General features: G+C 44.4%; 1 protein-coding gene across 1 annotated transcript in view; it reads right to left on the reverse strand.

The window, feature by feature from the left end:
- The window catches only part of LOC126187943 (dynein axonemal intermediate chain 4), a 57,006-nt gene that overhangs the window by 5,289 nt on the left and 27,030 nt on the right, over positions 1-24,687 (reverse strand). The window contains exon 4 of the mRNA XM_049929359.1: positions 19,427-19,804. Coding sequence (XP_049785316.1) covers positions 19,427-19,804 — 378 coding nt within the window. The remainder of the gene's footprint in view (positions 1-19,426; positions 19,805-24,687) is intronic.

Here is a 24,687-nt window from a genome sequence, read left to right on the forward strand (position 1 = left end):
GCTTGAATTGTGCTAGGGACATTTTCAATTAGGAGTCATAATGTCCGTGGAGCAAGACCCTACCATCATTGGCAAAGACATCAAGCACTTCTTTTACTACCGCAGGTCCCAAGGAAGCCCAGGTGAATGTCTCACACGTCATAATACTGTCCCCACTGACCAGTGTCTATAGTACGGTGCCTGCCTCGAGCAGCTGTTCCTCATAATTCATCCCAAAGGTGTTCGAGTGGCTTCACGTCGGTGCTCTCTACAAGCCAGGAATTTTATTCTCCACAAACCGTTGCCTCATAGATGCTATTTTATGACAGGATGCTTTGTCACGCTGGCAGAAATAACATCATCTCTGAATTCTTCCTCTACTCTTCTATTCTTACTTTGTGACCATTAGCAAAATGATGGGCACGTCATGTTGAAACGACATGTAAAGATATAAGGAACGCAAAAACGAATTTATTTACCGAATAGATTCTGTAAAATCACTTCAGAAAGACTGCAGGGCGTCCACCTCGTTTCTGTCATCACTGCGCATATACAACTGTCCGAAAGCGGGCAACGGATGTTCAGCAATTCGAACGAAAATGGGACGCTGCACAGCGGCCACCGTATCCCACGCGGACCGTATTGACGGTCCCGCAGGAGCACACGGAGGCGCAGCTCAAATTCGCGAACTGCTCACTAGAAACATGGAACTTCTATCAATGTGTTCCGCAAGAGCTGCACCGCGCTTTAATTTTTTTTTTTTTTTTTTTTTTTTTTTTTTTTTTTTTTTTTTTTTTTTTTTTTTTTTTTTTTTGCGGCAACAGATTATTAAGGCGACTCACGGAGAATTCACGACAACGAATTTTCTGACGACGTTATCGAATTTTCGAAGAACGCGAAACTTTTTCGTTATTAAATTTAGGTGAACACATTAACCGAATGAAATCTTAAGAAGACATCAAATTTTCATCTGTTCCAAACCGAAACTCTGTCAGGCTTTTCTAATACGAGATACTTTCAGTTAAATATGACGCACTATGGTCTGCTAGCGCGTCAAGTACTAAGCCTCACCCGTATGGTTTTGTTACGAGAAGAGGATCGCTACGTTTATTATTAAACTGTAACGAATTTTTCTGATCCATCTACTTATTTACGACATAACAAAATATAACATTTATGCATGTGTATCACAATGAGAAAACGTGTCTTTCTTAGGCCAACTAGCATTTGGAGGCATAGCTAAAGCGATACAAGAAAACGTTACTTCGGTATTGCAGCCATTAAATTGTAAACAGTAATATTTATTTCGTGTCGTATAGACTGAATTTCTAACATGAACTTCATTTGGAGTTTGTTGCTGAGAAGCCCTTTTTATTAAAATGTCGAAACTTACGAAAATTTGATTTTAAAATGTAACTATTTAACCATTGCAAATTGCGCACTTCAAACAAGCAGTTGAATCCACCATTACTTCATTTGTATAGTGAAAATCGAAAAAGTCCACTGACATCACTTTCGTCGCTATGACAGATACCTGAAGTATCGTTCTTACTGTAACTACTGTAAATCTAATGACATAAACCGTATGCGACTACTTTCAAAAAAATCCGAGTCTTTAATAAGAACCAATATTTGCTGAGTGTCGGACTTTTCTCTCTGTGACAATAATTTCAAACATAATGACGAACCTCATCATCAGCAGGTGAACCTATATTGGTAATCCGCTTACTGATAGAATGTTTTCCCTCCCAAGACTTGCAAACTTCGGTATTTTTCCAGCTTCCTTTTATTTGTCGAACGTTTCCTTGCCCATCCACATAATAGCGTTTTTGTTTATGTTCAGAGCTGCATTCTATCCATTACATTGTTAACGGAGAGTAGAAGGCAGCCATTAAGTTTCTCAGTCTCAAAGTAGGCGCTAATGCGCAAAGCATTTTTCTCGACTGACCTCGTACGGCAATCCCCTGACCAAGACAAGGACCAGATCTTTTCCACTCATAACTTTCCCCGAACTTCTTTGCGATATTGTTCAGCTTCACACAACAGGTTACAACAACAACAAACAAAACAAGAACTCCTGCAACGGCAAAAACGACAAAAAAAACAAAATCACAGACTGCAACGATCACACAGGACAGCAGTCTGCCAGACGTTGCAGTACACCACCAGCCACCAGCAAGAGGGTTGCCGTGCACCACCGCCTCCGGCAGACACCTATGGCCTGAAGATGATCTTATAATAAGATCGAAACCGGTCACCACATTAAAAAAAATTTATGCCATCAAGACTGCTTCCCGTTTATTTATAATAATTATAGATCGCTGTTTCCTATAATAAGAACTATGTTTTTTAAAATTGTTTGAATTAGTCTTTTCTACTGAAATAATCATAGAGTTTGACTAGTGACACCATACTAGTTTATGGGTCCCTATCATATTCTTCACATATTAGAGAGAAAATTGGACTATTATTGCTACTAAGGAAATCTGATATACAGGGTGTTACAAAAAGGTACGGCCAAACTTTCAGGAAACATTCCTCTCACACAAATAAAGAAAATATGTTATATGGACATGTGTCCGGAAACGCTTAATTTCCATGTTAGAGCTCATTTTAGTTTCGTCAGTATGTACTGTACTTCCTCGATTCACCGCCAGTTGGCCCAATTGAAGGAAGGTAATATCGACTTCGGTGCTTGTGTTGACATGCGACTCATTGCTCTACAGTACTAGCATCAAGCACATCAGTACGTAGCATCAACAGGTTAGTGTTCATCACGAACGTGGTTTTGCAGTCAGTGCAATGTTTACAAATGCGGAGTTGGCAGATGCCCATTTCATGTATGGATTAGCACGGGGCAATAGCCGTGGCGCGGTACGTTTGTATCGAGACAGATTTCCAGAACGAAGGTGTCCCGACAGGAAGACGTTCGAAGCAGTTGATCGGCGTCTTAGGGAGCACGGAACATTCCAGCCTATGACTGGCGACTGGGGAAGACCTAGAACGACGAGGACACCTGCAATGGACGAGGCAATTCTTCGTGCAGTTGACGATAACCCTAATGTCAGTGTCACAGATGTTGCTGCTGTACAAGGTAACGTTGACCACGTCACTGTATGGAGAGTGATACGAGAGAACCAGTTGTTTCCGTACCATGTACAGCGTGTGCAGGCACTATCAGCAACTGATTGGCCTCCACGGGTACACTTCTGCGAATTGTTCATCCAACAATGCGTCAATCCTCATTTCAGTGCAAATGTTCTCTTTACGGATGAGGCTTCATTCCAACGTGATCAAATTGTAAATTTTCACAATCAACATGTGTGGGCTGACGAGAATCCGCACGCAATTGTGCAATCACGTCATCAACACAGATTTTCTGTGAACGTTTGGGCAGGCATTGTTGGTGATGTCTTGATTGTGCCCCATGTTCTTCCACCTACGCTCAATGGAGCACGTTATCATGAATTCATACGGGATACTTTACCTGTGCTGCTAGAACATGTGCCTTTACAAGTACGACAAAACATGTGGTTCATGCACGATGGAGCTCCTGCACATTTCAGTCGAAGTGTTCGTACGCTGCTCAACAACAGATTCGGTGACCGATGGATTGGTAGATTGGTAGAGGCGGACCAATTCCATGGCCTCCACGCTCTCCTGACCTCAACCCTCTTGACTTTCATTTATGGGGGCATTTGAAAGCTCTTGTCTACGCAACCCCGGTACCAAATGTAGAGACTCTTCGTCTCGTACTGTGAACGGCTGTGATAAAATTCATCATTCTCCAGGGCTGCATCAGCGCATCAGGGATTCCATGTGACGAAGGGTGGATGCATGTATCCTCGCTAACGGAGGACATTTTGAACATTTCCTGTAACAAATTGTTTGAAATCACGCTGGTATGTTCTGTTGCTGTGTGTTTCCATTCCATGATTAATGTGATTTGAAGAGAAGTAATAAAATGAGCTCTAACATGGAAAGCAAGCGTTTCCGGACACATGTCGACATAACATATTTTCTTTCTTTGTGTGTGAGGAATGTTTCCTGAAAGTTTGGCCGTACCTTTTTGTAACACCCTGTACGTATGGAGTGTAAATAGTGTAAGTTTGATTTTATTTACCTTTATTTGTGTTTTTAGATGTCAGTTACGATAGAAGCCCCTCATGTCCAAATTTAGTTCTGCATTTCATGCAGTAATATTTCAGTACTGGTTTAAGTAATGATCTTGAGTGTGGCTATTATTAGTATGAGGTTGGTGGAAATCTGCTTTCTATGATTACTGGTGTGTGCATTATTGGTAACGGCTGCTACACACAGCTCAGAGTGCCCTGCATCAGTTTGTATCCTGTCTGCTTTTCAAAGGGAAATATTAATGAAAGTAACTTCAATAACCAAATTCAATTTTCTTAAACATATCTTTCCAAATTAATGTGCCCAATTGGCTGGGAATCGTTCATTTTTTTCATTTACATATTAATTTTACCATTTTCGTTAACTCCCAAGGTTAAAGTCTGTTTAGTTTTTCTGTTAATTTCACCATATTCAAAATTATAGTTCGATACCTTGATCCATTAGACACACGCACGGTCAAAATTTCTAAAGCCTCTCAGAGGGTAACATTAGCTTGTTTCACGGCAGGCTAGTGCTATACGCACTCTACTACTTCCGTCGTAGCTATCAATCCTGAAGTAATTTTGTATAGACTATAGCGAAGTTGGACGATGGAGTCTCGAGCGAAGTCGACTCACCCCAAAAATGTTCCAATTCCTTCAGATCGGGACTCTCGATAGATTATTCCTTTCAGGCAAGTTGTCCACAAACCATTGCCTCACGTGATTTCCGTAAATCACTTCAGGCAAATTCCGGGATGGTCCCTTTGAAAGGGCACGGCCGCCTCCCTTCCTCATTCTTCCCTCAATCGTATGGGGCCGATGACCACGGTGTTTGGTCCCATTCGACAAACCAACCAACCAATCGTTGCCTCAAACATGCTGTTTTATAACAGGGTGATTTGTCCGAATCCTTCCTCTACCGCACGCACCACACAATGCTGTAAAATGTTCTCATATCCATCCACATTTAGAGTTTCTTTGAGCGCAATAACGGGACCAGACCAAAGCAACAAAATACGTCCTCAAACCGTACTGTACTTCACTGTTGCCTCTACACATGATCAGAGGTAAAGTTCTCCAGACATTCCCCAAACCCATACCACGCCATCGGATTGCCATTGCTGCAAATCGCTCGTATCCAGTGATCCACAGTCCACCACCGGAAACGTCGCTCAGCATTGACTACACAAATGTGTCGCTTATGTCCCTCATTCTTTCTAACACCCTACGCGCCTTCATTCTGCGACTCGCAGCTGATTCTGTGCGGACCGCAAGTCATCACAAGTTGCGCTGATTTGAATTCCCGCGAGTGCCTCTCGCTGCAGCGCGGCACTGTAAGTGACGCGACTGTGGCGCCGCCTAGTTGCAGCTGCGGCTTATCGGGTACATTTCTGGAGCTCTTACATCCAGCCTTCGGCTTGGAACAACCAAGAACTCAACTCGCTCCCCATGCAGGACGCTGCTCACCGTACCAATGCTGAGCTGTTACTTGGTCCGTGTCGATGACAGTGGCAGTTACCATCAGACATTAATGTTATTTCGTATACCGGTTGTGGCCAATACTGGGGAACGCTTGCATACAAGACTTCCAAATTGGAGGGCGCCGCTGCATGGGTTGACTGATGTTTTCGTGCGAATGCTGTGGCGGTTTATTACATCTGAATAGGGGTCGATAGTATCTTTGTGTACCGTATTTTACGGGCTGTAAGACGCACTATTTTCTTCGAAAATTGTCTCCAAAATTTAGGTGCGTCTTATATTCGAATTTAATGTAAAGACTCCAGTGTTTGATTTAAAATTCCCGCTAGTGTTAAAAATGACCATACATTCGACGCCGAATGAAACCTATCTCTGTCTGGCAGAAATGATAATTAATCGAAACCCTCAGTTGCCAACTGGTGTTGTTGACATACCTCAATGGGGACAGCTGAAAATGTGTGCCCCGACTGGCACTCGAACCCGCGATCTCCTGATTACATGGCAGACGCTCTATCCATCTGAGCTACCGAGGGCACAGAGGATAGCGCGACTGCAGGGACTTATCCCTTGCACGCTTCCCGTGAGACCCACATTCCCAAATGTCCACAACCTACATTCATAATGGTCCTAATAGATATTTGCCCTTTCACTCATTACTCGCGCCAATAACGTGACGATTCCCCTAAGAGTTCCGGCAAAGTGAGCGCATTCGCACAGAAGAAGGTCAATGACCGGGTTGCCTTTAACTATATGAAGGTAGTAAGTGTTCCCCATATAACCCTGGTTTCAGTGTGGGGCGGCGGAGGGGTGAAGTAGACTGCGGTAGTCGTCGTGGGGTTGTGGACCACTGCGGTTGCGGCGGGGACGGAGCCTCTCCGTCGTTTCTAGGTCCCCGGTTAGCATACAATACACAAAACAAGTGTTCCCCATTGAGGTATATCAACAACAACTATTGGCAGCTGAGGGTTTCGATTAATTATCATTTCTTTCTAGAGAAGCTGCACGGTCATCATTGGTTTCTGTTCTTTGGGAACAGTTACTATCTTCCTATAGTTAAAGGCTACCCTGACATTGACCTTCTTCTGTGCGAATGCGCACACTTTGCCCGAACTCTTACGAGAATCGTCAGCTTAGTTGGCGCGAGTAATGAGTGAAAGGGCAAATATCTATTAGGAACATTACGAATGTAGGTTGTGGACAATTGGGAATGTGGGTCTCACGGGAAGCGTGCAAGGGGTACGTCCCTGCAGTCGCGCTTTCCTCTGTGCCCTCGGTGGCTCAGATGGATAGAGTGTCTGCCATGTGAGCAGGATATCCCGGGTTCGAGTGCCCATCGGGGTACACATTTTCAGCTGTCCATATTGAGGTATATCAGCAACACCTGTTGGGAGCTGAGGGTTTCGATTAATTATCATTTCTTTCTAGAGAAGCTGCACGGTCATCATTGGTATCTGTTCTTTAGGAACAGTTACTATCTTCATCCATCTGGCAGCTTTGTATTCAATCGACAGCAGCAGTGCACCGATGCGACGAACATGAGTTACGTGGATTAACAAGCTTGCTGACACCGCCTACCTCCCGCCCCGCCATCACAAACGCAAAACACGGTCTAGCCTATGATGTCTCATTGCAGTCTACGGTGCCGGTGCAGCTGAATTGAAAGTGATTTGTGTTATCTGTAACAGTACAATATTTTTGTTAGTAGTTAGTTTCGTAATGGAGAAAAATTAAAGGAATTCATATGATGCGGGCTATAATTTGAAAGTAACAGCATATGCAGAAGAATAGCCGGCCGTTGTGGCCGAGCGGTTCTAGGCGCTTCAGTCTGGAACCGTGCGACGCTACTGTCGCAGGTTCGAATCCTGCCTCGGGAATGGATGTGTGTGATGTCCTCAGGTTAGTTAGGTTTAAGTAGTTCTAAGTTCTATGGGACTGATGACCTCAGATGTTAAGTCCCATAGTGCTCAGAGCCATTTGAACCATTTTTTTATTATTTTTATTTTTTTTTCTTCAGAAGAACAGGGAAACAGAGCAGCTGAGCGGCATTTCGGCCCTCCGCCAACAGAAAAAAACCATTCGCGGTTGGCGAGCTAGTGAAGAAGAACTGAAAGAAAAAGAGGAAGAATAAATGCCCAAAGGACTGAATACAAAATGGCCGAAACTAGAAGATGATGTATTGAAATAGATTCAAGGACACCGTCAAAATGGCATGGCAATTAATATGAAAATGATTCAGATACTCGCTCGAAAGTTAGCGCTAGAGTGGAACTTAACAGAGCGAACCAAAACTAAAATGCCTCAGAAAACGCCACAACGCCTTATTATTCAACATTGAAAGAAAACCATTGTGGAACTAAGCCAAATAGCGAATTTGGACGTAACTTAGCTGACATTTGATGTGACGAGTACAGAACTGTTGCCATGAAAGGTGCTAAAACTGTAACTATAAAAACAAGTGGACATGGAAAAATGCGCTGCGCTACTGTCCTTTCATGTTGTGCTGACGGTACTATACTAATCCAATGATAATTTTCAATCGCAAAACAACGCCAAAACCTTCTGAAATACCATCAGGTGTTGTTGCTTATGTGCACGACATGTGTTGGATGAACCAGGATATCCACAATATCAAATTGTGGATTAACAGTGTGGGAGAGAAGGAACAGTGCTTTATTGAAGAGTTCTCGTCTTGTGCCGGATCAGTTTAGTAATCATTTGTAAAATTCTGTGAAAGAGAAATTGAGTGAGGGAAATACAAAAATGGTTCGAATGGCTCTGAGCACTATGGGACTTAACTTCTGAGGTCATCAGTCCCCTAGAACTTAGAACTACTTAAACCCTAACTAACCTAAGGACATCACACACATACATGCCCGAGGCAGGATTCGAACCTGCGACCGTAGCGGTTGCGCGGTTCCAGACTGTAGCGCCCAGGAGAGTTTACGTCACAATTCCAATCTCTTTATGTCTCGATAAATAAACTATTTAAAATGTATATAAGAGAGGAATGGAACAAATGGATGATGGATTAAACCCAACATGAAACGACCAACAATCAATGTGTCAGTGGATGAAGCAGTTCTCCTCTAGAGTGAGAGAAGACATTATTGTTAAATCTTTCGAGAAGTGCGGCATAAGTCACGCTCTCGATGGCAGTGAGGACCATCTTATACATGAAATGGACAACGATAACGATGAAGACGAAGAAGAAGACGAAGAAAGCTCAGATGACGATTTTTAGGGATTTTGAAGGTCAGCTCGGTTTTATAAACTAAGATTTTTTTAGTCTAGCTTTGGAATCTAATAATAAAATGTTATTTTTTAAAAAAACTGCTCAAAAATTAAGGTGGCTTTTACGGTCCGTAAAATACGGTAAGCCACATTAACTGGGTTGTAGCTGGCTGAGATTTATCGGGAGTGATCCTTTTGAACAATAGAATGGTGCTGAATTGTATTATATAGACAAGATATAATTTGGTGATTGTTTGAAATAGTTGATGGACATGCATTAGATCACGTTGTTTGTTGTTTGACTGTAGTGCAATATACTGTTCGGTCAGAATATTTCGTGGTAGAAAGGGGTGTTTTCTCTAAGATTGGTGATTTTGCTTATAGCCTGATGACTAAGTCACTAAATTACAACTGATTTTAAATTGTAATTAAGAGATTAGTGTGTTTTATTACAAATGTGTGGTATGTCTTTTGTATTTTGTTTTATTGTAATTGTGTCCGAATCCATTGGCATCGCTATATTATAACTATGTGTGAGCCCATCTGTAAGTAGCATTTACTGGGGATTTTTTTGTGATTCGAAGTCTTGTAATAAAGGAAGTGTTAATGGGGTTTTTAGTATTATTTTTTATAGAAATGTTTGTTCGATGTTGGAATTTCAATAAATATAATGTGTTTCAAAAGTATTTGTCACAGTGGAAAAGCGAAGGAATGGCGCAGCTAAACTAAGGCCACGCAGACCTCATATACCGGGGACCGTCGTGAAAAGCGGAGAGTGGTTGCAAAAAGTTGCATGAAATCAGCAGAAGGAATCACTCGTAAGTTTCCAAGTGCTATCGGCAGTCCAGCTAGCACAATGGCTGTGGATAGGGATTTAATAACAATGGAGTCCAATGGTCGAGCAGCTCTTCAGAGCCACACATTTCTGTAGTCACTACAATGCAGCACTTGAGGTAGAGTAAAGAGCGACACCACTGGACAATGGATAACTAGAAACGAGTGTTGAAGAACCTGAGTTTGGCGAATACCTGCGGAACGTTACCTTCCATAACGTGTAGTGCCAATAACGAGGTCCAGAGGAGGTAGTGTTACGATATGGGGGTGCTTTCGTGGTTGGAGTTTAGTCCACATTTTACTCTCAAGAAACGCTGAATAAGGAAGCCTACGAACACATTTTACAGCATCGAGTACTGCCTACAGTGGAATAACAGTTCGGAGACAATGACTGCATCATGATGACATTTCACCCTGTCATGAAGCAGTCCTGAAATGGACTGGCCTGCCCACAGTTCAAACCTGAACCCAGTGGAACACCTTTGGGATGAGTTATAACGTCAACTACGCTGCAGACACCACCGCCCAACATCAATACCTCCCTAGCCTTTACAATTCTCTTGCTGACACCACATGGTTCTGGAGTCCGTTCTTGTATTTTCCAATGTCAACAGTAGGAGACCTGCTTTTAACTCACGTTTGAAAAAGTTATAAATGCGGAAAATAACCCGCCTCGGCTGCTTGCGAAGCACTTCACGTTTGTTGCCATCACCTGACCTTTTTTTTAATCGCACTTAAACATTTACAAGATACACATTCACAGCTATACAGCTGTAAGAAATAAAAGGAAAGAAAGAAACTGATATTTGCATGAATAATTCGGTTGTCGCGAAGTGCGGCAACAGTGCAGGAGGGAAACTCTCGCTCTCTAGCTGTAACCCTCTGCTAGCCGCTCGGAATGAGAATGAATATTACTAGCCGCCAGTGGCTAGTGGAGAGGGATGCGCAGAACGGCCGAAAACTGGGCCTTCTTACATGACGCGAACATTAGACGAGAAGCTGAGCTGCAGTAGGATCGAATACACTTTGCGGATTAACGACCGTGACTGCGTCAACAGCCAGCCTGAATGTGTTTTTTTTATGAAATTCCAACAGTTAAAATACGATCACACACACTCCAAAGTTTCACAATCGCAGACTGGTGGCGCACACGACTTCTCTTCCTAGGTATCTGACAGCTAAAGTGGCAGGAAGGGTATCAGGCCGCACAGTTAAATAAACATACAACTGCGAAAACTTGAGTAGAGCAGGGTGTGTCCTAGACGAGATAATCACTGACGAAAAGAAGAAAAAGTTGCCATCATATGTGTATTTTGAGAATCTTATACACTGACGTTACAAAAGTCACAGAGTACCTCCTAATATGGTGTCGGACCTCCTATTGCCCGACGAAGTGCAGCAAATGAGCGTGGCATGGACTCAGCGACTCGTTGCAAGCCCCCTGGAGAAATATTGAGCCATGCTGCCTCTATACCCGTCCATTATTGTGAAAGTGTTGCCAGGACATGATTTTGTGCACGAAGTGATCTCTCAATAACGTCCCATAAATTTTCAATGGTATTCAAGGCGGGCGATCTGGGTGGCCAAACCATTAGATCGAATTGTCCAGAATATTCTTCCTATCCCCATGAACCATGGACCTTGCCGCTGGTGGGGAGGCTTGCCTGCCTCAGCGATACAGCCGTACCGTACCGTAGGTGCAACCACAACGGAGGGCTATCTGTTGAGAGGCCAGACAAACGTGTGGTTCCTGAAGAGGGGCAGCAGCTTTTTCAGTAGTTGCAGGGGCAACAGTCTGGATGCTTGACTGATCTGGCCTTGCAACACTAACCAAAACGGCCTTGCTGTGCTGGTACTGCGAACGGCTGAAAGCAAGGGGAAACTACAGCCGTAATTTTTCCCGCGGGCATGCAGCCTTACTGTATGGTTAAATGATGATGGCGTCCTCTTGGGTAGAATATTCCAGAGGTAAAATAGTCCCCCATTCGGATCTCCGGGCGGGGACTACCCAAGAGGACATCGTTATCAGGAGAAAGAAAACTGGCGTTCTACGGATCGGAGGGTGGAATGTCAGAACCCTTAATCGGGCAGGTAGGTTAGAAAATTTAAAAAGGGAAATGGATAGGTTAAAGTTAGATATAGTGGGAATTAGTGAAGTTCGGTGGCAGGAGGAACAAGACTTTCGGTCCGGTGAATACAGGGTTATAAATACAAAATCAAATAGGGGTAATGCAGGAGTAGGTTTAATAATGAATAAAAAACAGGAATGCGGGTAAGCTACTATCAACAGCATAGTGAACGCATTATTGTGGCCAAGACAGACACGAAGCCCACGCCTACTACAGTAGTACAAGTTTATATGCCAACTAACTCTGCAGATGATGAAGAAATTGATGAATGTATGATGAGACAAAAGAGATTATTCAGGTAGTGAAGGGAGACGAAAATCTAATAGTCATGAGTGACTGGAAGTCGAGAGTAGGAAAAGGGAGAGAAGGAAACATAGTGGGTGAATATGGATTGGGGGAGAGAAATGAAAGAGGAAGCCGCCTGGTAGAGTTTTGCACAGAGCACAACATAATCATAGCTAACACTTGGTTCAAGAATCATGAAAGAAGGTTGTATACATGGAAGAACCTTGGAGATACCAGAAGGGATCAGATAGATTATATAATGGTAAGACAGAGATTTAGGAACCAGGTTTTAAATTGTAAGACATTTCCAGGGGCAGATGTGGACTCTGACCATAATCTATTGGTTATGAACTGTAGATTAAAACTGAAGAAACTGCAAAAACGTGGGAATTTAAGGAGATGGGCCCTGGATAAACTGACTAAACCAGAGGTTGTACAGAGTTTCAGGGAGAGCATAAGGGAACGATTGACAGGAATGGGGGAAAGAAATACAGTAGAAGAAGAATGGGTAGCTCTGAGGGATGAAGTAGTGAAGGCAGCAGAGGATCAAGTAGGTAAAAAGACAAGGGCTAGTAGAAATCCTTGGGTAACAGAAGAAATATTGAATTTAATTGATGAAAGGAGAAAATATAAAAATGCAGTAAATGAAGCACGCAAAAAGGAATACAAACGTCTCAAAAATGAGATCGACAGGAAGTGTAAAATGGCTAAGCAGGGATGACTAGAGGACAAATGTAAGGATGTAGAGGCTTATCTCATGAGGGGTAAGATAGATACTGCCTACAGGAAAATTAAAGATACCTTTGGAGAAAAGAGAACCACTTGCACGAATATCAAGGGCTCAGATGGAAACCCGGTTCTAAGCAAAGAAAGGAAAGCAGAAAGGTGGAAGGAGTATATAGAGGGTCAATACAAGGGCGATGTACTTGAGGACAATATTATGGAAACGGAAGAGGATGTAGATGAAGATGAAATGGGAGATACGATACTGCGTGAAGAGTTTAACAGAGCACTGAAAGACCTGAGTCGAAACAAGGCCCCGGGAGTAGACAACATTCCATTAGAACTACTGATGGCCTTGGTAGAGCCAGTCCTGACTAAACTCTACCATCTGGAGAGCAAGATGTATGAGCCAGGCAAAATACCCTCAGACTTCAAGAAGAACATAATAATTCCAATCCCAAAGAAAGCAGGTGTTGACAGATGTGAAAATTACCGAACTATCAGTTTAATAAGTCACAGCTGCAAAATACTAACGCGAATTCTCTACAGACGAATGGAAAAACTGGTAGAAGCCGACCTCGGCGAAGATCAGTTTGGATTCCGCAGAAATGTTGGAACACGTGAGGCAATACTGACCCTACGACTTATCTTAGAAACTAGATTAAGGAAAGGCAAACCTACATTTCTGGCATTTGTAGACTTAGAGAAAACTTTTGACAATGTTGAATGGAATACTCTATTTCTAATTCTAAAGGTGGCAGGGGTAAAATACAGGGAGCGAAAAGCTATTTACAATTTGTACAGAAAGCAGATTGCAGTTATAAGAGTCGAGGGGCATGAAAGAGAAGCAGCGGTTGCGAAGGGAGTGAGACAGGGTTGTAGCCTGTCCCCGATGTTATTCAATCTGTATATTGAGCAAGCAGTAAAGGAAACAAAAGAAAAATTCGGAGTAGGTATTAAAGTCCATGGAGAAGAAATAAAAACTTTGAGGTTCCCCGATGACATTGTAATTCTGTCAGAGACAAAAAAGGACTTGGAAGAGCTGTTGAACGGAATGGACAGTGTCTTGAAAGGAGGATATAAGATAAACATCAACAAAAGCAAAACGAGGATAATGGAATGTAATCGAATTAAGGCGGGTGATGTTGAGGGTATAAGATTAGGAAATGAGACACTTAAAGTAGCAAAGGAGTTTTGCTATTTGGGGAGCAAAATAACTGATGATGGTCGAAGTAGAGAGGATATAAAATGTAGACTGGCAATGGCAAGGAAAGTGTTTCTGAAGAAGAGAAATTTGTTAACATCGGGTATAGATTTAAGTGTGAGGAAGTCGTTTTTGATAGTATTTGTATGGAGTGTGGCAATGTATGGAAGTGAAACATGGACGATAAATAGTTTGGACAAGAAGAGAGTAGAAGCTTTCGAAATGTGGTGCTACAGAAGATTGCTGAAAATTAGATGGGTAGATCACATAACTAATGAGGAGGTATTGAATAGAATTGGGGAGAAGAGGAGTTTGTGGCACAACGTGACAAGAAGAAGGGACCGGTTGGTAGGACATGTTCTGAGGCATCAAGGGATCACAAATTTAGCATTGGAGGGCAGCGTGGAGGGTAAAAATCGTAGAGGGAGACCAAGACATGAATACACTAAACAGATTCAGAAGCATGTAGGTTGCAGTAAGTACAGGGAGATGAAGAAGCTTGCACAGGATAGAGCAGCATGGAGAGCTGCATCAACCAGTCTCAGGACTGAAGACAACAACAACAACATTCTTCAAACCAGTCGTCAACAACTGTGGCCAAGTCACAAGGCGCTTCGTCGTCCACAAAAATTCAATCAATTATTGTTTGGGAGCATGAAATCCACGATTGGCTCCAAGCGGTCTCCAAGTAGCCGGTCATAATCATGTCCAATCAATGATCGGTTCGTTTGGATCAGAAGACGCATTCCATTACATGTAAACACAAACCACACCATTATGGAACTGCCACCAGCTTGCACAGTGATTTGATGACAGCTTAGGTGCCAGGATTCGTTGTGTCTGCACCACACTCGAACCCTAGCATCAGGTCTTATCAACTGAAATCGGTACTCATCTAGCAAGGCCACGATTTTCTAGTCGTCTAGGGTCAAACCGATATGGTCACGAGCGCAAGAGAGGCGCTACAGGCGATGGCGCGCGGTTAGCAAAGGCACTCGCGTCAGTCGTCTGCTTCCATAATCCGTTAGCGTCAAATTTCGCCGCTCTCTCCTAATCGATACGTTCTTCCTACGCCCCACATTTCTGCGTTTATTTCAAGCATTGTTGCTTATCTGTTAGCAGTGACAACTCTACGCAAAAGCCGCTGCTCTCGGTCGTTACGTGAAGCCCGTCGGCCACTGCGTTGGTCGTGGTGAGTGATAATGCCTGAAATGTGGTATTCTCGGCACACTCTTGACACTGTGGTTCTCGGAATATTGAATTCCCTAAAGATTTCCGAAATGGAATTTCTCATGTGTATAACTCCAACTACCGTTCCGCGTTCAAAGTCTGTTAATTGCTAACGATCGGTCATAATGCCGTCGGAAAGCTTTTCACATGAATCACCTGAGTACAAACGGCAGTTCCGCCAGTGCACTGCCCTTTTATATCTTGTGTACACTATGCTACCGCCATCTGTATTTGTGCATATCGCTATCCCACGACGATTTTCACATCAGTTTATCTTTGACTGTCTCTGTTTGCTGACTGGCTATTTTTGAATGTGCTTAATGGCTGAATACTTTCAACGTCCATAATATTACATGGGCAATGTAGGCATGCAGGGATTGGGTAAAAAATTATGGAAATACAGGGAGAAATGCATAGTTGAACATAAATGCAGGTGCTACACAATCCTGCAGGTTTCGCTGTTGAATCTGACCACGAACGGTATCTGCGCAACGTCATCAACAAATTGCAAGTTCAGTCGTTGTCAGACCAGAGTTCTGTGTAGTTGTGAGTGCATTATGTCGGAGCTATGTGAAGTGGAACTAGGGTACATTGTTGATGTTCGCATGGTGTGTCCTTCCGTAACCAAGGCAGCCGAAGTATTTCGTGTTTGAAGAGGCATCGTATCGAGGAGTTATGCTGCAAACAGGAAAAGCGGAAAAACCTCGTCTGACAAGTCACAACATAGACTAAAGTCTGTGTTGAGTGATTGTGGCGGACGGCCATTGAAGAGCACCACGGCTGCGAAAGTCACTGCAAACCTGAATATCGTACTCAGTACCAAAACAACTCGAAGGGAGCTGGACGAGGTGGAATTCCAAATTCAAATGCTCGTAACAGAAAACCATGGTGGTGAAGCCATAAAACCTGGACTAAAGAACGGTAGAAGAATGTCATTCGGTCGGATGAGTCTTGTTTCACGATGTTTGCCACTTCTGGCGAGTTCACGTCCCAAGTGTGAAACATGGCGGGTGTTTGGTTATGATTTGGGCAGCCATATCGTGGTATTCCACGGGTCTCATCGTCACTCTGCAAGGTGCCATTACGGCCAAGCATTATGTGACCATTCTGGCTGATCAGGTCCATCCCATTGTGCAATATTTATTCCCCAATGGTGATATTGTGTTCCAAGATGACGGCGCACCTATTCAAACAGATCGCGTCGTCTAGGATTTGTTTTGCGAACACGAGGATGAATTCTTCAGTTGAAACTTCCGGGCTGAGAGGCAGTGGTCGATGCATAAAATTTCCACCTAACGTTTCGTCTCCGTCTGCGGGAGACTGACTGACATAGTGGCTTTATTTGAACACCGCCTGACGACAACTTATTTCCAGTGCAACAACGAGTTTTACGAACAGATCGACGGGGTGGCGATGGGATGTCCTCTGAGCCCAGCTGTTACCAATTTATTCATGGAGATCTTCGAACAGCGAGTGCTGCAGACTGCGAGTAAAAAGCCAGCTAAATGGTACCGCTATGTTCATTACACATTTGTTGTGTGGGTTCATGGTGAAGAAGAGCTGGATGTCTTCTTGGTTCATCTGAAGAGTATTAACCAGAAGATACAGTTTACGATGGAGAAAGAGAGCACCGGTGAACTCAATTTCCTGGATGTGTCGGTAATTAAACGGGTGGATGGGACGCTGGGCCACAAGGTATATAGAAAGAATGCTCACACTGATCGATACCTCCACAAGGAATCAAACCATCATCCTATGCAAAAAAGAGGTGTCATGAAAACCTTGGTGGACAGAGCCAACAAAATCTGCAAGCCTGCTTACTTGAAAGATGAATTAAATCAGTTACGGTCAGCCTTCATGAAAAACGGATATCCAGCAAGGAAACTGATCGAGCCCTCCATGAAAGAAGAAAAGAAGCCAGAAGTCAAGAGCAACAACGGTCACTTAATGGAAGAGTTTTCCTGTCGTTCATTAATAAAGTCACGGGCCGTATCAGGAAAGTTCTGGCCAGGTATGGGACCGAAACAATCTTCAGACCCACCAAGAAGATTAAGGAATATTTAAGAACTGCAAAAGACGTCCGACACCCCCTAACAACACTAGGGGTCTACAAAATTCCATGCAGTTGTGGACAAGTATATATAGGAACAACGAAAAGAAGTGTAAACACCCCGCTTAGCGAAGATAAAAGCAACTGTCGCTTAGGACACATCGAAAAATCGGCCGTAGCTGTGCATGTTTTTCGAGCTGGGAACCACGAAATTGAATTTAATGAGACAAGCGTTCTAGAATGCGCGCATGTGTAGAGAAGCAATAGAGATTCACAAACACCACAATAATTTTAAAAGAAAAGAAGAAGTTTTAAAGTTGAACAAAATATGGATGTCGATGTTGCGCCAGCAGAACGACAGTCGATTACTCTTAATCGAGAATGATGACGCCTTCCAAAGATAGGCATACCGTCGGCATCACGTGACTAATGGTGGTGCCTCCCATGCGCTCTATAAATGCGAGAGTACCTGGAGCCTCTTGTCGCGTCTGCCCAGCGGCCCCCACCCCTCTTATGGGTCCTCATCCTCCATCAGCTCCTTTCCCGGCTCCCCCCCTTCGCTTTTACTCTCCTTTCCCCCCTTTTTTATTTTCCCATCATCTGTCCAGTTTTCCCCCACCTGCTCTCGGCTGTGGTATGTCACATTTGCCAACTTTTTAGTGCAGTGTTCCAGTGACTATTCAGTGTTGTTCGTCTTTCTCGTGTTGCGAACAGAAACCATGCTGTCGCTAGGTGTGAATTTTATGTCTTTTGCGAACGGAAACCAGACTGTCGCCGTGTTTTTTAATTGTCTGTCTATTGTTTTACCTGTCTGCTTCGTATGTATTTTATTAGCATCATCATCCCTCTGTTCTTTGTTTTAAGTTCCACGATTTCTTTTCGCCATGTTACTCTTTAAGTCTCCGATTTTATCGCCTGTTTTTATTATTTATTCTCTTCATCTTTCTAACAAAGTCTGTAGGCTGAAGAGCGGCATACTAAGCTGCTGCCAGCCCGCCCCCTTCGGGGGGAATTGAAATTCAATAAAGAAAAAAAAAAGAAAAAAAAGAGAGAGCCGAGAGCCTCAGTGGCAGTAACCGGACGACCTCAGAAGATGTCCGCCGCAGACGAAGACGAAACGTTAGGTGGAAATTTTATACATCGACCACGGCCTCTCAGCCCGGAAGTTTCAACTGAAGACAACACCGGCCGTGAAAGCCTACATTGCATGACGAGGATGAATTGTCGCATCTCCACTGGCCAACACAATCACCAGATCTCGTTGTTATTGTCCGCCCCGATAGCTGAGTGGCGCCGGCACGGTAGCTTAGCGTGTTCGGTCAGAGGGTTAGCTGCCCTCTTTAATACAAAAATTGAGTTAATGGATCAACAACGAACTAAAACGGGTGTCTTGCGACGTCCGCCCCGAACAGATGCAATGAACGACAGCGAACAAAATGATATTACAAAAAAAAAAAGGGGGTCAACGTGACGGACTGCCGTCCTACGGGCCCGGGTTCGATTCCCAGCTGGATGGAGAATTTTCTCCGCTCAGGGGTTGGGTGTTGTGTTGTCTTCATCACCATTTCGTCCCCACCCGGCGGGCACCAAGGCGGCCGGACCTGCCCCGCAAGGGGCCTCCCGACCAATGACGCCAACGCTCATTTCCATTTTCCATTGTTATTGATCCTGTGTGATCAGCTTTAGAGAGAAGGGTGCATGATCTCTATCCACCTCCAGCATCGTTACCTGAACTTGCCACTATTCCCTTGAAAATCTGCAGGGCTTGTATCTACCCATTCTGAGACGACTGGAAGCTGTTTTGAATGCCAGCACGTTTCCAACACTGTATAAGGGATGGTAATGTGTTGTGTTTTTGGTGCTTCCATATTTTTGTCCATCTCTGTATTTCCACTACAAGCATGTTAGTGAGTGAAAGTAATGATCTGCCCTTTCCTTGTTCATAGAACTTGATGAGATCATGTCTTCCCGGAACTAGTTGTGTTTTCAGTTAAGAAAACCAAAATTCTGGACACCTGGTACGTCATAGTCTTCGAACTGAAATCGTTCCACAGTCAAGCGCGCTGACCTCTTTCATTTTGGTCCGTAAGATTTCCCAAAGCGGCAAGCTCCTGAAGAATGGAAAAGAGGAGGAGGAGGAGGAGAGCTAGAGGAGACCAGTAGTCACCTGCGGGCAGAAGGGCGAGTACTGCAGGGAGTAGACGGGCCCGCGGTGCGCGCGGAAGTGGTCGAGGTGTCGGTGCAGGCTGCGCGTCGAGCAGACGTGCACGCAGCCCGCGTCGGTGCCCACCAGGTAGTCGCCCGCGCCGTCCGGCCGCAGAGCCAGCACCAGCGCCGCCGCGAAGCACGACACCGGCCCCCCAGGCGGCGGGGGTTCCCCGCCCGGGCGTCGCGGCGCCCGCGCGCCAGGGGGAGGCGCGACGCCGCCCACGGCGCCCTCTGGCCAAGGCACGCGCATCACCTGCGTCTGCTCCAGCCGCGCGCCGTTGCGCCGGTACCTGTCAACGGCGCCGCGCTGTTGGAACAGCAGAGCCTCGCTAGCGGCCTGCGTTAACACATAACGTACTAGCTTCTTAGCAGTTTACCGATAGACGGCTTCGACATAAATACGTAGGCTTCCGCGGCCGGTGTCATGATCATAAAAGTCTTCTCGGTGTAGTACTGCCTCACAGTATAAAAATCTTTGATTATAAACATAAACCAACGTTCCGACCGTATCACAACGGCCTACCTCAGGACAAGACTGGTTTTGGTGGAGTTTTTTTCGCTTTATTGTAATCTCATACCCCCCGCCCAGTATGGGTCAGCAGTACAATTCTCCACTTTTCAGCCAAGCGAATTAAAAAAATTTACAATGAGAAATATAAACATAATTTGGGGTTAAGTTTTGTTTTAAATTAAAAATCAAAGATGGAAAGTTAAAAAAAGGGAAATATGTTTCATTTTAAAAACATCTCAGGAAAGTGAAATTCTTCTGATTAAACAATGAAGCGCTGCACTTTCTCATGAAAACTGAAGAACCTGCACTAGGGCGAGAGATATTGACAGAGAGAATGTGTTATAGGGTTGAAAAGTGCGGTTAGAAAGATAGGTGTCCGTTAGACAGTAAAAAATATGGAAATGAGAGGCAGGAGTTGAGGTGGATAGTGGGAAATACAGTCGGTGAGAAAGACAGTGGTTGAGGAGTACTGTGTCATATGGGTAGGGCAGTGGGGTTGCAAGAGGAAAGTGATGGGGCTGGATAGAGAGGGAGAGGAGAGAGGAGCCCTCGTGTGGATTGCGATAGGTGGGGAAGAGTTACAGTTAGTAGGAGGGTTAAATAGCAGGGTGGATCTCAGTGACTAGGAGAGGGAGTTAGTTGAGGGTGCCATGGGATAGGTTATAGAGTGTGTGTAGGTATCGGGACGGAAGGATGTATTTCTGAAGGTGTGGCAGTGTACCAGGGTTGGTCATCATAGGGGATGTTGTGGAGGAAAGGTGGCTCTACTTATTTTAGACGATCGGTGTCAATATTTCATATTTTTTAAACTTTATTAGCCCTGTAATATAACGGAGTAGTAATGACGGAAGGGGAGAGGGTACAAAAGAAGTGACTGGTGGGCTAGCCGGCTTGTAAGTGATTGACGACAGTCTGCTAATCGGCCTTAGTTTCTCGTGAGCATGTTTTCTTCCTGCCAACGGCTTTGCCACAATGGATAGAGCTGTTCCCATCAGATCACCGAAGTTAAGCGCTGTCGAGCGTGGCTGGGATTTGGATGGGTGACCATCTGGGCCGTCATGCGCTGTTGCCAATTTTCGGGGTGCACTCAGCCTCGTGATGCCAATTGAGGAGCTACTCGACCGAACAGTAGTGACTCTGGACAAAGAAAACCATCATAACTCTGGACAAAGAAAACGATCATAGCGACCAGGAGAGCACTGTGCTGACCACACACCCCTCCTATCCGCATCCTCAGCTGAGGATGACACGGCGGTCGGATGGTCCCGATGGGCCGCTTGTGGCCTGAAGACAGAGTGCATGTTCTCTTCCTGGTGTGCGCGTAAATTCACTAGCAGTTCCCTACTAGCTGTTTGTTCGGGCTACCGTGTCATTACCCAGTGAAGCTTCTGCCACGAGACTGCTCGCGGCCTGTTGGTCTGGGATAGCTGTAGCCGTCCCCTCTATTGATGTTGTAGGGCTACTAAGTAATTTTAATCACCTGTAGAATTTTTCGTTTGCGCATCCACGGCTCTTTCGCCAGCACACGGATTTTCTGGAACAAGACAGGCTGTCCACAGTTACGCTGGTGTTCCGCTATCGCCGATTCATTATGCTGTGCTAATGCCACATAACGTTCATGATCTGCTACCCGTGCGCTAACTGGTCTCCCTGTATCCTCTATGTAGGCAGTTCCACACTCACAACGTGGTTCGTATACTCCTGCAGTATTTAGTTTGTTGACTGCATCCTTGCTGAAACGTATCATGTTGTGGATTCTGTGGCTGCTGCAGAAAATCGGTTTGAAACTTCGTCGGCGGAGGACGTTGCTTAGTCTTTCATTGACGCCCTTGCATATGGTTAGTGTACTACTGGAACTTTCTCTTCCATGCCCTCTTCATTTATTTTACTTCGGTAGGTATTTTATACTATGACGCGATACTACACCCGGCAGAATTTTAATCATCAAGTAATTTGTTCTCCTTTCTCTGTTGCCTTTATCTTGTATCTTCACGCGACTGGCATGGTTATTATTCGATTTGGCATTTTTCGTGTTAGAGGGTGGCCGAATTCCTTTTCCAATCACCACCCCTTTACCCCCCCCCCCTTCCTCCATCGCATGATGAAAGGAATTTGAGTACCGTAACTACCTGCATGTATAAACGTGTAACTGATGCGGGACCTCGGTACCAGCCCGGTATTCACCTACTGGGACGTAGGAAACCACCTAAAGCCACATCTGACCGAGCCAGTACACTGGTCCACGGCGTTAATCCGCCGGGCGGATACGATCATACCGGAATCCCGTAAGCGGCCTGCTAACACGCGCCGTAATCTATGCAGGTAACAGGAAATTATTAAGCTGTTCCAATAATAAATGAAAGAATGGCAACTGCATGATTTAAAATAGAACGACGACAAACGATAATGATAGCCGTGTTACACTACTGAAAAAGGGAAAAAAGTCGAAACAAATCAATTTTTTAAAACACGACCATCCGTAACAGATAAATGTATTAAGAGTGACCAACTTATCGTATGTGTAGATTTAAAGGCTAGGGTACACAAAATACCTATTCCAAATGTTGTTCGAAGTTTCAGAGAAGTAACAGTACATGAAAGTGGAGAGGAACTTTGGCAATTTGCAACTTTCAACCAGCTGAAAGTAACCTATTACCTCAAGAAAGATATTCGTAAGTTCATATGGAGTAGTCGAGGCTACAGATCATTAATCGATTATCTGATAGTGGATAACACGTTAATCCTATGGTGCAGGATGTTACACAATACAGAGGCAGTGATATATATTTGGATCACTATTTCATAATTTTTTCTAAGATTATAATACGTATGTTGACACTTAAAGTAGTAAAGGAGTTTTACTACTTGGGGAGCAAAATAACTGATGATGACGAAGTAGAGAGGATATAAAATGTAGACTGGCAATGGCAAGGAAAGCGTTTCTGAAGAAGAGATGTCACTATGTTTTCGAAACAGGAACAACGGAGATGGATCAAGACTGTATGTGCCAGAGGTCATTCGTAACAGCACGACAGTATCATCAAGGTCTTCTAGAGGCGTGTGGGGAATTGGCATTGCCATACAGAACAGTGGCACGTTGGGTAAAAGCCTTCAACGAAGGTCGGCAAACTGTGGGAGACATGCATCGGGCAGGTCGTCCTACCGTCTCTGAAGAAGAAGTGCATGCTGTTGCCGCGTTAATGGACAGTGATCGACGCCATACGACTCGTGAGCTCGCCCACGAAACTGGATTAGAGCATACGAATGTGCTTCGCATCCAGAAGGAACTCCTAAGCATGCGAAAAATTGCATCACGGTGGCTTCCGCATGACTTGACGGAAATGCAGAATGGGATGCGTTACGACGCTGCTCAGACGCACTTGGAGCGCTATGAACGCGAAGGAGAGGCTTTCTTACGAAGTATCACAGCATTGGATGAGTCATGGGCCACATCGTACGAGCCAAAACTGAAACGCCAATCCAACGAGTGGTGTCATTGTGGGTCGCCGCGAAAGTCGAAAATGTGTCAGAGCCCCAGTATGGTGAAAGTTGTGGTGATTCTCGTGTACGACTGTGATGGTGTTATCCTAACGCATTACGTTCCTCCACGGCAGACCTTCAACGCACAGTATTATTGTTTGTTTTTGGAGCATCACCTGCTACCAGCTTTGCGAAAGAAGCGGCGACACTTCCTGCGCAACCCACCCATCATTGTGCACGACAATGCGTGGGCGCATGCAGCGCAAGCTGTGGCTGCTCTGTTCGGCCGATGGGTCTGGGAAGTACTGTACCATCCACCATACTCCCCAGACTTAAGTCCTTGTGACTTTGATTTGATTCCGTAGATGAAGAAACTACTTCGTGGCAGTAGACCGCTCCATTCGCACTATCAACAGAACAGGCTCTGCTAACGGTATACTACGACTTCCACATCGCTGGCAACGGGTTCTACACAATGCTGGTGACTACTTTGAAGGCCAGTAACAGGTGCAAACATGTAACTCTTTTGTATCGGTTGTGACTAAACAGTTGCCACTATGTAAGTTCCAACCCTCGTCATTCCAAAACGAAGGAAAAATACCCGAACCACAAATGAGAAAATGAGGAAGTGTACAAGGCGTACCTTCTACAAGAAGAATATTTAAGAACTCTTCATGAAAATAAAATTACAAAGTACCTAAGTGAAACATCCAATAATGACGATGTAAATAAAGAATGAGAAAATATAATGCAGGCAATCTGTGCTCCGCAAATGCCGATTTCTGTAGTTCTCTATTTTTCATACTCCGTTGGCGTTCTGCACAGCGGTCGGAAACGGTACGAATGGTCTTACCTATATAACTGCTTCCATACTCACAGAGGATGTCATAAATTGCAGGGACCCTGAGGTCGAGACATCCTTAACAGGGCGCATCATCTCCTCAATTTTCTTAGGAGGACGAAAAATCGGTCCACTGTTCACAACACCAATGGCGTGTTAAAAATAGCTAGAGAAATCGGCAAGTGCGGAGCACAGGCTCACTAACAAACATAAAATACTGACTGATGAAACAAAAATTTTGTCCCATGCGTCCACATTTTTATTTTCTTTATTGTGATTTTAAACACCTTATACAAAGGCGGGCTGTCAGCAGCACAATACGCCGCTCTTCAGCCTTGAGTTTGACAACAAGTAGTACATAAAGGTGGCACAGAGAAGACAGTCAAAA

Source organism: Schistocerca cancellata, chromosome 1 (genome assembly GCF_023864275.1).
Source record: "Schistocerca cancellata isolate TAMUIC-IGC-003103 chromosome 1, iqSchCanc2.1, whole genome shotgun sequence".
NCBI classification, from domain to species: domain Eukaryota; kingdom Metazoa; phylum Arthropoda; class Insecta; order Orthoptera; family Acrididae; genus Schistocerca; species Schistocerca cancellata.